General features: G+C 35.9%; 1 protein-coding gene across 1 annotated transcript in view; it reads right to left on the bottom strand.

Annotated features, from left to right (window-relative positions):
* The window catches only part of CBLB (Cbl proto-oncogene B), a 134,650-nt gene that overhangs the window by 43,771 nt on the left and 77,048 nt on the right, over window positions 1–13,831 (bottom strand). The window contains exons 4-8 of the mRNA XM_009272816.2: window positions 12,499–12,655; window positions 8,298–8,419; window positions 5,560–5,697; window positions 3,934–4,021; window positions 1,466–1,597 (exon numbers count right to left, since the gene is read on the bottom strand). Coding sequence (XP_009271091.1) covers window positions 1,466–1,597; window positions 3,934–4,021; window positions 5,560–5,697; window positions 8,298–8,419; window positions 12,499–12,655 — 637 coding nt within the window. The remainder of the gene's footprint in view (window positions 1–1,465; window positions 1,598–3,933; window positions 4,022–5,559; window positions 5,698–8,297; window positions 8,420–12,498; window positions 12,656–13,831) is intronic.

Genomic DNA, 13,831 nt, shown 5'->3' with positions numbered 1-13,831 from the left:
GGGGGGGTGGGCGGGGGGGGGGGAAGGCTACAGTCCTCAGAATTTTTTTAAGTCAAGATTAACATAGTCAGACCTCTATGTTTGTCATTCAGAATGAAACTGGTAAGAACAGAGAAAGGGTACTCCTGAAATGAGAAATGTTGTTCCAGCTCAGCAGCTGCTTAGTCGTGAAATAAATATTCTTATTTGGGTATGTCTAAAATGGAATTTTCTCAGAATTTCTGATCTGTGAGCAATTTGAAAGATTTCTGTTTGGCGCATCAAACTCAAATTTCAGAAAGAACACAAAATCGGAAACTGAGAATACTCCTTTTTCAGCTAGCTTTATTGCTAATGGAAGAAAAACTCAAATGATACTTCTGATACATCGTGTTGGCTTGCCAATGATGATTTCTTAATTAGGAATTTGAAAAGAAAAACTATAGTACTATAATTCATATCTCAAACACGAGAATGAAAACTCATTAACTGAGATGAACTCATTTAAAACCAGGTCAAAAATGGACTAGAGTCAAGGATTCTTTTTACTCTTCTCACTACATTTGTAACCAAAGACTGGTGCCTAACTGTGCAACAGTCCTGCCTGAGAATGGGATGACCATTACTTCTCCTCACGAAATACAGATACGAAAGAAGAAAGGGGCAGAGAGAAGGAGGCAGAATTGATTGAGTTTGAGAAGCACCTACTAGGGGAAAGTCTGAAGTTGTAGAGAGGAATGACCTCTGCTTTTGATTTTAAAGTCAAATGCTTGTTAACTGTGCTGAACTAGAGGTACCAGTCCTCCCTTTTCCCACAGACTGGTATGTCCATGAACAAGATGGACAAAACACACCCACCTGCGTCACCAGGAAGTCTCTGCGTTTTTTGCGATATTCTGTAAATGACGTTGGGAGATTAGAGTTTCCCCTCCATTCAATCTCTTACCCCAACAACCGTCTAAAGCTAGGTGGTTTAGTGCTTTACATATTATTAACATGAAACACAGGAATCTTAAGCTTATTTTTCCACAGGCCATTTCATGACTTGTACTACTGATTGAATCCTTCTCTCACCAAAGACATCCTGTCTCCTTATAAAATGCTGTCTAGTCATTTATCCACTCACAGCTGCTACCTGTCCTCTTCATGCCTTTTGAATACATCATGAAGTGACCTGGGTGGCTGAATTGGCACCAAATGCCCCGCTTTCACTGTCTGAGTAGACACTGTGCTCAGGAAATAGTTTCCACTTAGCAGCAGTCAGCAAATGGCCTTGGCAAGCCTACAAGTCCAGATTTTAACGACTCCTGGAACTTTATTTTTCACAGATTTTGGTCCACAAAATGAAAAAGTTTATCATTTTAAATATATATGTCCTTGAACCCTCTTACTGAGGACCTGGAAAAGTAAACATATACCCACACTGTAAACAGGGATGTAACAGAGAAATCCATCCTCTTCTCCACTAACTGAACTATGACAGTACCTGCCATGCTGTAAGACAAGAAGTGCACATAAGGTGTCCACAAGGCTCTATCTTCACATCCTTGTCATTCTCTGCACAGATTTTACACAGCTGAAAAGTGGAACCCATTTCACAGTACAATTCATACTGCTCCTGTAACAAAAGAAAGCCAAGTGATTATTTCTTTACTGTGATTTGTTCACAAAGAATATTCTTAAGCACCAGTAGCGACAAACATTTCTCCAAGTCCCCTGTTTTCCAAGCCACTTTACTTATTAGTCAAGGAAACTATTGCTACTGATCTATTTAAAAGCCACATTAAGGTTGCTGAAACAGCTTACTTTTTTGCTTCTTCAAACCTATGATATATTACAATACATGCTACAAAAAAAGTTTAAAATATCTGTGCCTATTGGGTTTTCCACAGACTTCTCACATGCAACTACTATGCAAGGTATACATCCTGCTTTTTCTTGGTTGCAGTTAAGAGGAAGATAATGAACATATAGTTGTAAGTGAGAAATTAAGTGATGAATGGGAACAAAATTGGGATTTCGTTTTCTAGGTATGAGTTTAGGACTAATAAAAGTTATTGGACTGAAAACTGACAAGCAAGAGGGCTTTCTACCTACAGCAAGGATGTAGTAAGGTAGTATGGTTAACTGAAGTAAACAACCCTTGTGAAGGAAGTATGGCAAGAATACCCCCCAGGATAACATGGCAACAGTCAGGCACAGATCATTCAGTTCTTTGTATCCTTGCAAGACTGACAGGAAGGTATAAGAACACCTTCAGGAGAAATAAATGATAGGTAAAACTTGAGTCCAGAACAGTTTTCTAGAATTAGGTATTGTTGGGGAACTGGCAATCAAATGCATTTGTGTAGAAATAAAGCTTTTTTTAACCTTGAAAAAACAAATTTTGAAAGCTTAAAATATGTAGAATCCAGCTCGCAGGAAAATAAGCAGCTACTGCTGAGTAAAGGGAGGGGACATGAGGCTCAGAAAAAGAGAAAATAAGAGACAGCTTGTAGTCAGTACGTAGTAAAGATGCTTATGATGGAGCTCTCGCAAAGAATCCATCTGCAGCAATCTAGTCCTGCAGTCACTTTATACCATCTTTGCATACTATAAGCAGCTCTAGTGACAGCTTTAAACTACTGCAGTTATATATTATTTAAGGCAGCATTCACATAGTTCAGACTCTGTTGAATTACCATCAGAATTAACTAATGGTATCCTCATAACTACAAGTTCAGAAGCAACTGGATTGATTCAGTGAATTCAAAATACAACATGATTGGCTTGTGGAGAACAAAGTAATCACTGAGAATGTCTAAGCTGCTTTTCCTTTCCTTGAGGAAAAGAAAGGATATGGGGCTAGAAAATCATTCTGTGCAACACAAATATTTGATATCTCTGCATTACTCTTTCATTACTATTTTAAGACTGGAGGGAAAAGAGGGAAGTCAGGTAAGAGGAAGTACTCAGACTTTCTTCAGGTAATTGTTTTCAGGAATCCTCTTACTTAGGAAACAGATATTTTCATAATGGTATTCCTGATAATACCATAGACGGTAATGAATACTTCTTTTCTAAAATATTTCTGGAGGTGGAATGCACATAGAGCACTCAGAATTACAGAAGATTCAGCAGGTCATCCAGTCTGCTCTGAAGAAATGGAAGACCATCTGAAATAGCATGGCTTGTACCTAGTCTGATGTCTTTCCTTGAACATATCCTCAAGTCTTCCAGATGCTTTTGTCAGGAGAAATGCTCTACACAGTATACCTTAACCTTCTAGTGTTAATTTCAGCATCATTTTTAATCAAGCGTTTGTCTCATGGTGGCTACCTCCTATTACTTGAGTATCAAATATCTGCACATCAGTTTATCACATCATCACTTAACAAGACTACAAACACATCTAGATATTCTAATTTTCTCTGCAAAGTGACTCCCTTTAGGCACTTAATTATTTCTGTTGCTTTTCCCTGATCTCTCTTTTAATTTGCACAACAGACGAAGAAGAAAGGAGAGGGACCCTGGAACCGGTATCTTGGCGATACATGAACTATACTTTTCCTCCTGGACCTGTCAACAAACTGTGCCATTCCTATTCAGGCTTCAAAACTAACATTTGATCTTGATTTTATTTCTGTATTCCCATCTGCTAGTAGCAAGGAAAAACGAAGCTATATAAACCTGTAATGTAAATATCAGAAAAATCTTTAATAACCGTTAACACATCTCTCACTTGGAAGAGGCTTAGAATAAACAAAACTTTCCAAGACATGCCATCTGTATCACCATCAGCTCTAGAGTTTAAAGGATTATTATCCTTTTCTTCATCTAAGCCCTTCTACCAACAACATATTTTCACTCTTACGAATTTATTTCTCACATTTTAATAAAAGCTTATTATCACTGCTAGATGAGATACTAAGGGAAGTGAAGATTACAAAATAGCAGACAAACTCTGCAACATACCTGTGTGACTTTTATGTGATCATGTGGTGTGGGTTCACATAATCCTGTCAAATCAGGATTATAACTTCGTCCATCTGGGAACAGATAGCTGCATCACAAGAAGATTGTTATAAATATGCACAGTTCTTTAGCTTTATTAGCTAAATAATACCTATGAAATTTCAAAGTTACAGTAGACATTAACTAAAATTCATCATCTTTCCTCAGGCACCTTATCTTTTGGGTGCAATTGAATTGCTACATATGCATTTTGACACATGCTCAACTCTATTTATAAAAGCACAGGAAAGATTTTGACCTCACATGCATAGCTACCACCAGAATGCATCTGAGCTTTGATTAACAGATAACTTTCTGGGGGTAGCTCAACAGAATATTATTTTAGATATTCATTTCACAGTGAGCTTATACTTGCATATGTTCCTAGCGATCTCTCCACTGCGAGCATCATGCTCGGTGACTCTATAGGCTACTTCAAGTAATGGAGCAGAATAGAAGGTAACACACATTTGTGTATATCATGATATATATAATGTTATATATATGTCATAATATTATATATGTGTATATCTGTGTATATTATGACGTATATAAATCTGTGTATATTATGACAAGAATCTACACTGGGAATCCAAGATGCAGACTGGACTTTAAGCAAGAACTGATGGAGGCATTTCAATCCCGTGGGAAATTAATAATAGGTTAAATGATACTACAGAGACCCTAAGTTGTTCTATACTGAGATTTATGTTACCTCTAACTTGGAAACAGTTTCTTGAAAGTCATGTTGTTAAGTCACACTGAGAAAGTTATATTTACATAGGGTATAAAAACTTCATTCTGCATTAAATATTCTCAGCTCTAGTTTTTGTTTGCTCAGTTTTTGTCAAGTAGAAACACTACCATTATAAGTGTGGGCTTTATTACAGGTATGAAATCATCATACCTGGAAAAAAAAACTACTGGACCGCACAGGACTGAGAAAAATTGCAAGACTGTAAAGGGTTTCTCAATCTTTTTTTGAGAATTGATCAATTTTCCCTTTTTTTTTTTTCTATTATGACCATATGGATATATCAAAACATGTATCCCAGTGAAAAGATTCTGACACCAAAAGTTTGCCTGTTACTTCAGCCAATCTAGTAAAAATGTACTACTTCTCCCTATAAACTTACACTGTCTTATAATTATGAATCTTTTCAGTAAACTATTAGAACCTGGAAAATGTTCTGGCTGCACAATATATAAAAAAACAATTACATAGCTTTCAAATCATTGTCCAGAGTTAGACACATGAGTAACTGGCAGTAGTAATTGTTCAATAAGCTTAAGTGCATTTGGGACTCTTATGGGGGGTGGGGAAGGAATCAATGTGACAGCTGCCCGATTTTATTTTCTCCTGGAATTTATCTGCTATGAGATATGGCTTTGGTTAACTGTGGTTAATGGAATTACCTGGGAACAAGTGTTTTTCAAATGAATAAAAGGGATGGTCCTTAAACTCCGAAGGAATGCTAAACACCATATCCAGATTCTCTGTTTTAAAGATAACTCCCCATATAAGCATTAGAAGAACAAGGAAGTCAGGATTTCCTAGCTATGGTGACTATAGGAATTTGTACTTACAATCCTTCCCGGCTGCCATCAATCAAAGCTTGAAACAGAGGCTTATTGTGAGGTATGGTCTGCAGTATGTTCCCATCGCCAGTCACATATCCAATGGCCCACTGTCCCAAGCGAGTGCAACTCAGTCTGAAAATGTAGCTTGGTAAAAACAGGATGAATAAATAGTCAGTGTTAATCGGAGTTCAGCAAAACAAGTGAAGAGAGCAAGGATGGCCTCTGGTTAAGACATTGAATTAGGACTCTGAAGATTTGGGTCAGATTCCCAATTTTGCCACGTGTTCTTTCTATAACCTTAAATAAACCTGCATCTTTTATGCTGTCAGTTCCTCATGGGCAGAAATAAGGTAACAGCAGCACCCTACCCCTAACTTTTCGTTTGCTTGCTTTTTAGTTCTCAAAGTGCAAGCTGCACATTCACTGTGAATAGTCCTGTTAACGTACATTTAGACATGCCCATAAACCTTTTCAAGAACAGTGTATTATGTTATCAAGTCTCCGTAGCTACAACATACATCTTTTGTGCATACACAGGCCAATAACCTGAACGAATGGAAGGGGAAATATAAAACATCTCTAGATGCAACAGAAATGTGAATGATGAATAATAAAAACTGCTCTACTAGCAATGTTAATTTTGTGTGTACCAGAGGAGGTGAACAGGACAGAAGAAATATCACTTCTACTTCAGAAAATACCAGATAATACCAACCCAGCTGGACTTAAATTTAAATACTTCTGCGTTACAGGTGATAGCTGGGAGTATACATACTGTAGACAGAGAGCACAGTAGGAGGAAAAGGAAGATTATAGGCAATAGTATTGGGCATGTTTAGTTCTTCCTACTAAAAACTGTAGTCCCTTTCATGTCAGACACCATCTCATATGCAAAAACCTCATTCAGAAAAGCATCCCACAGTGAAATGCCACAAACTCAATTTTGTATTATAGAGCAGCTTTTCTTAATTATACATCAATATTTTATTTCCTTCCAAACTGTTTAAAATGAGAAATCTTAGCCTCCCTGAAGTTTGGCATAGCTCTTACAACCTTTAATAGGGCCAACATTACATCGAAGTAGTAACTATTCATTTGAACAGAATCTTGTAATTTCCAGGATGTTTTAGACAGATTAAAGAAGCAATTTCACTTCATATCTCCTCTTCACACTCCAGCATTTCACTTAAGCAATTCAGAAAGTCATTTTCTGATACGCAATAGAAAGTTATCTTAAAACTAACTCTCTATTTACAAGGAACATAAAGGCAACTTTGGATAACTTCTCTATTACTTCTCTTTTATAATCACAGAATCAGAATCAATAATAGAGAAAATACTAAGTATAGCAACTAGTCTCAAAATCAAGGTAGTTATCTGACTTCCATAGCGTGTTCATGAGTGCCAAGCTAAAAATCAATGTTATTCTACTGGAACCACAAGATTCTTGTATATATGCACTTGACCAGTCACGTAACTTAATAAGATACAGTATATTGTTTGCTAAAAATCAACAGAAACCAAGTACAGAATACGGGTACAACTGTTGCTAGACTTCTCTAAAAAGTTTCAAAATGATGCACTTTTAACCATGTATATACATGTGATGCTGCAGCAAGGTTCGACAACTAGACATTAGGGAAAAAAAGCTTCATAACTGAAAGGTAAAACTAGCAAAATAAAAGTTAACTAATATAGGATTAAATCCATTAATGAATTTTTATTTCTCCAATCTGAGTGAAGAAAAAAAAAGGACAACAGAAGTGGCATAAACAGTAAAAGTTCAGTTTGAATAATTCAGTATGTATAGCACCGCAAGGTTCGACAACTAGACATTAGGGAAAAAAAGCTTCATAACTGAAAGGTAAAACTAGCAAAATAAAAGTTAACTAATATAGGATTAAATCCATTAATGAATTTTTATTTCTCCAATCTGAGTGAAGAAAAAAAAAGGACAACAGAAGTGGCATAAACAGTAAAAGTTCAGTTTGAATAATTCAGTATGTATAGCACCACACAGAAATTATTTTAAAACTCTACAAGTCATGATATTTAGTCTGACAGATTCCTTTTCTAGGTGCAGAGTTTGTGATATAGAATCATTACTGGCAAAGAAAAAGAATAATGAACATAAAAGGAACACACAAGCACTGATTAAATTCATAATTTAAATGTGCTACCATGAAAGATGTTAAGATGATTTTTACTTTACTATTAAGCAACAATTCAATGCAAATTTTGAAAAGCAAATTATATTTTCAAATATGCTTTTCAAGAATGCATTGCTTGTTGTACCTAATTCAGAAGAAGAAAGGAAAAGCAATGTAATTTCAATTTTTTTTTTCCTGTTTATTTGTACTTATTTAGACTTTTGTGTGCTAATACAGTATTTTTTTGCTTCATAGCACTGTAGAAGAATTATGGTGTAAAAACCATGGTTACAAAATTCCTATGTCTTAAAATCTAAAAGGTCAGCATTTTTTGAATGTGGAGTTCTAAGCTTCAGTATTGAACTATTTTTAAAAATACATTTTTATATAAATAAAATCACAAATATAAAAAAATACCTACTACTTCTCTGATTCACTGTTACCAAAAAAAAAAAAAAAAAGCCAAAAATTCACTCCTTCAATATTGCAGTGAGTGTAAGTATCAAGCAATATAGAAGTATGAACCTAGAATAATTATGTAGCTTCTGAGACTGCAAGTTTATTTGGAAAGCAATAATCAGCAAACCCTCTCACCTCCCAGGCTTAGTGCTGTATTTTTGCAACCTCGCTTTTACTTCATCATATGTCAGGAATGCCATATATCCAGGATGCGTCACAGCTAAGAAGTTCCAATTCCTTAAGATTGAACCCCACGGCTAAAAAAAGAAGATAAACAATTAAACAGATGCAGCCAGGTAGTTACATATTTCTAATAAAACTCAAGTCAATTTGTCAGAGAGACCTACAGTGTTGTAGCTTCAGCTGAAAAATACGCACTTTTGGTTAAGGTCTAAATAGTACAAAACACTGTCCTCCTACATACCCAGCTTTGCTACAAGGGTTCCTTCAAAAGAATTAATCCAAGAACATCAAGTGTAAACTTTTGGATAAAGATTTTGAAGACCTTGAATTTAAGGGATCTCCTATTTGTAGCTACATAAAATATTAAACATCATGTTTAGTTAGAATCTGGAGAGTATAGCTTCGCCATGGTTAAATAAAAACACAATTAAGCCTACTCTTGAGAGGTCCTGAGGCACTTTCAATGTTAATTATAAGTAACACTAACAAATGAAGCCTAATAAAGCCACTAATTCGAGCTGTCATTCCTTTTCTTATTTTCTACTTCTTGATTTCTTCAGTTACCATAGTGGTATTACAGCCAGAAAACAAAACAAATACTGACAGCACTTCATCACAGTCTTTGCTGACCTGAATAGCAAATGCTTCAGAAAACTCAGTGGAACATGCCTGATATGCTATCACTTCAAAGAATACAGAACAGTCCTTTACTGTAAATGAAGGATGATTTTTAAGTAGTGGTTTAATACAAATATATTAAGTGTTCATCGCCAGCATTTGGAGAGACAAGAAACTGCCTCTGAATGGTTTGGAGATTTTTTTTTTTAATGTATTTGTCAAAAGATCAAGGGAGGTGAAGTTAAGCAACGCAAGAGAAGAGGCTTGTGTTCTTGTGTGCCCTGCAAATTCCCTTTAAAAAGACTTCTAAGGGCTAGTAAGGCAGAGGTGAAATGCCTGTGTGACACACCTGAGCAGAGTTTCCTAACAGTTCTGCTTGAGATTATGATACATTTCCCAGGCAAACCCTAACCGCTACTTAAACATGAACACCTGTTTTCTTTTAAAATTAATACCTCTTCAAATCAGACACATGAAATAGAACAGTAAGGTTTCAGCACAGAGGCCATAAGAAACCTCAAGTCTTCAAATTTGTACAAGCTTTCTTTTGTACAGAGAAAAAAAAAAAAATCACAATCCTAGTTGCAACACTGCATCTTGCCAGCTCCTCTCTGCACCCTCACCAAAGATGGATGCTGGAAGGCTTCATCACATGAAAAATTTTAGTTGCCCTAACTAGAGAAAAAAGGGAGTTGACTTCCCCTTTCACCACATCGACACTTCCTTCACAGAAACACAACGTTCCTTCTCCCGTTGTGTTACTCAAGTGCACGCATGTAAATCAAAAAGGATGATCAAACACTCAGTACTTTGATGTTTTGTTGGACCGTGGTAATGTAAAGGCCTGCTACAGTACATTATAAAATCAATTCAAGTAGCGTGCAAATTCTGTGGTTAATCACGACCATCAAGCTTCTAAGTTGACAGTAGACAGTATCTTCCTCAAATGCTTGGACTCTACAGAGTATCACACTACTGCTATACCTAGAAAATGACATGACAGTACAACTGAAAAATCGAAGGGCAAGAACTCATAGCTTGCCTTGTGCACACAGAGTATTACAAAAGCAGAAATGTTAAATGGGAGAAGATTTGTACACTTTCTCTTCTATGGAAATATTTTTGCATAAAAGGACAACTTAACTGAACATGTTAACAGTGACAGAATGAAGTTTCTTTCCTTCAAAGCATCTACATATTCTGCTGTGCTAATTTTATCTCTGGTCAGAGAACACAGCACTTAAAGCTGTGCATGCATGCAGTGGGGAGGCAGGGGGAGCAACTTCACTTCTACAGGAACTCCATAAAAAGTTGTCTTGCTTTCTTCTGTGAATACGCACCCTTATAAACATAGCTCTTCTGTAACACAACCCACAGTTGGCAAAACAGTATTTTGATTACTTAAACAATTGGGATTTTCTCTCCGTGGGTGTATGCACACATAGTTACAGAAGCTGTTTAAAAACTAGAGAAGTAAAATGTAACCTCTGGGAGAGGTTCTCAGACCAAGTTCAGTGCAAGTTCACTTCAACAGTTACACAGCTATAGCACCAGCTGGTAATCTGTTTGGCAAAAATTCTCTCTCTGCTTCTTTGTTAAATTAAAAGTTAATCCTAACCAGTCTTCTCTCCTTACATGTATCAGTACTGCTGATCCCCTTTTTCTAGCACAAGGCACCATCATGAATTAAACCAGCAATGGCCTCACAAAGAAACTAATGCAAACAGATATTTACTGGCTTTCAGAATAAGGAAAATAAATCTCATTTGAGGCTTCTGTCCTGAAGTTTAATGCAATCTACAGGACCCCTCATAGGGTCAGAACAAACCGTTACTTCTCAGATCACTGATTTCTCATTTAATTTTATACTTGATGTACAGATTAAAACAAAACAAAGAAAAAACCCCAAACCCTGCTATTATTCGTAAGCAGAATGCTTAGGGAAAAAAAATCCTAGAGAAAGGAACCTTGAATAAATGCATTTCATAGTGATGTATGTTGCAGCCAATGGACCTCAGACATTTTGCAGTCAAGTCTGAGATCAAGATTTGGGCTTGATTACTAACCTGAACACCATATTAGTTTGCCAAATACTGAATAAAAGGGAGAAACTTTGACAGAGTAGAAACTGATCCCAAGTGCAGCAACGTTCAGACGGGAATGCTTGATCATATCAAGCTCCACACAAAGGGCAAAGCTTAGGGGGGGGTTGCTAAAGCAGCATAAAGTACAATGATCTGTATTCTCTAGTTTATTATTTCATCAAAGAGAACCCCCAAAGTTTTGTTCAAACCTCCATAACCTGTGTGTGTTTTAATAAGTGACCAATGTTTGTGGTTAAATTAAACAGAGAGATTACTTACACCATAACGTTTTCAACTTTGATACAGTTTTGACTCAGAATGGAGAAGAGATGATCAAAATCAAAACTCTGCAAACTAAAACCATTAATCATCTCCTGCCAAATCTTAATATCAACTTCTTAATGGCACCCTTTCCCTTAACAGCAAAACCAAGAAAGCTAAACAGAGATTATCACAGAATAACATGGAAGACAGAACAAACACATGGCCCAGGCTTTGACGTAAAATTGGTATTTTGAATGTATCTCCAACAGGCTAAAGAATAATCATAGATTCATAGAATCATTTAAGTTGGAAAACACCTTTAAGATCGTCGAGTCCAACCGTTAACCTAACACTGCCAAGTCCCCCGCTAAACCATGTCCCTGAGTGCTTGATAATCCTTTCAGTGAAGAATTTTTTCCTAATATCCAATCTAAACCTCCCCTGGCACAACTTGAAGCTGTGCACCAGTTTATCACTGTACGAGGTAAAGAAAGTAAATGATCAAATAAATGGTTGTATACCTCAAAGATTCCTATATACAAAAGAAATATCCAAAGTGACAAATTCAGAAGCAATACATCTGATATATTACCTATTAACAATAATACAATTAATGCTATTCCCAAAGATAGTCCCTTATTGTAAATACACAGCAGAGCATTAATGGCAAAAATATGTTCACAAAGAAAAGAGTGAGGCCTACATTTCGCCTAAAAAGAAAAGTGACATGCAACTTTCCTTATGTGTTTTTAGAAACACTTCATATAAGTATATATAGATACATAAGCACAATGAAAACACAAGTAAAACTCAGATAAGTACCTGAAGGTCTACATTCCTAGGAATGCATTTAAGAATAGTGAAAAACAAGTAAGCAGCAAACGATTTTGTAAGAAGATTTTAAGGATTTTGTAAAAAGACTGTCAAAAGCAAATGATTTTGTAATCATACTAAATATGTGCAGAAATGAAGCAGGTGTTGCTGGATGTTTTCAGTTTTTCAGATGTAGGTGTTGATGCCCCAAATATCTCTGAAGGACTACAAAAAATGCACAATTTATTTCTGAATTCTAGTGTTCCAGTTATTTTAGTTTTTCAAAAAAATCCGCTTCCTTGACCCATAGGTACTTGTCTCAGGGCACTAAGCTTCTCAAATTCATACAAATATCTAAAATTTTCAAATCTTACCTGAAATAATCTAGTGAAGATATCAAATTCAAAAATTGAAATGTAGTCATTGCAGGTCAAGTCAATAGTAGATTTAAGAGCCATTGCTTCCAAACCAGAGCTTATCTGATGAACTTCATGAAGGCACTGCCTGAACACTTTCCATGGCACTATAGTTCTGTGAGAGGGGTGGAAATAATAAATTTAATAAAGCCACATATTTAAGATTTGATACCTTATTTAGACATAAGAACTGGACTTTTAAAGAAGCGGAACATTAATTTGGTTTCTCTACAGACAAAAAAAAAAAAAATCAAGTTTTCTGAAAGCCACCTAAGCAAACAAAAGAATGGTTTACCTTCCTTTAAACACAGTCAAAGTGTCATTTATTTTACAACTATAAATATTCAAGCTTCCTTAGGAGGACAACAAAAAGAACACTGCAGAAACTGAAATATCCTACCAAGTAGGTGTAGCAACCAACCTCACACCCTCTCAAAGATAATGTAAAGGACCAGCTCTGTGCTTGGTAAAGAACCTCTTTCTTTACAGCCTCTCTTCTCAGAATGATAAGCATCAATTTAGTATCTACTGTGATGACATTTTTTACAGCTAAAGCTCATAAACACTGGTCAAGTAACATGGTAGCAATCAACCAGATACCACCGATACCAGTCCAAGGCCTGTCATAGCCCATGACAGTTACATGAATATTAGAAGACACATCATCTCAGATCTTCACCTTCACACATTCTTGCAGGATGGGGAGTATTTTCAGACAGTAGTGAATGTGGGAAAAGGTGGGAAATCAGAATAGAACAAAATTAAAATTATTGTCTCTAATACAAAGCCGTGTTCTGTCAAATTCAGTTTGTATTTGCACAGTCAGAGATAATGCAGATTAGTTATTTTGCCAACCAAGTGCTTGTATCTGGAATCTGACATGAGGCTGATCACTTGAAAGTGCTCTACTTTATCACTCTCAAAACTATGAGAAATTGTTCAATAATAACAATTCTCCTCCTGTCATTAGGATCAAATCCAAATTTTGCAAAGCCTTAACACCTTCTCTTAAAAAAGTTCTGCCTCACATTGAGAGCAGATTATATGATATTTTAAAAACATTTTAAATAACCAAAATATAACCAACATATAAATATTAACCAATACGTAACTATTTTCAGGAGTTAACAAGATCTCACACATTCATAGTAATATTTTGTTAATAACTGCTAAAATGACAAAAGACACAGGCCTCACAAACTCATCAATATTTCTTGCAATTTTTATTAGTTCACATTGCCTTATTTTTATAAGAGTCAAAATATTTTATTCCAGTTTTTCTGACTATTTT

Source organism: Aptenodytes forsteri, unplaced genomic scaffold, assembly GCF_000699145.1.
Source record: "Aptenodytes forsteri isolate BGI_AS27 unplaced genomic scaffold, ASM69914v1 Scaffold251, whole genome shotgun sequence".
Classification (NCBI taxonomy): Eukaryota; Metazoa; Chordata; class Aves; order Sphenisciformes; family Spheniscidae; genus Aptenodytes; species Aptenodytes forsteri.
This window is presented reverse-complemented; position numbering and strand designations above follow the sequence as displayed.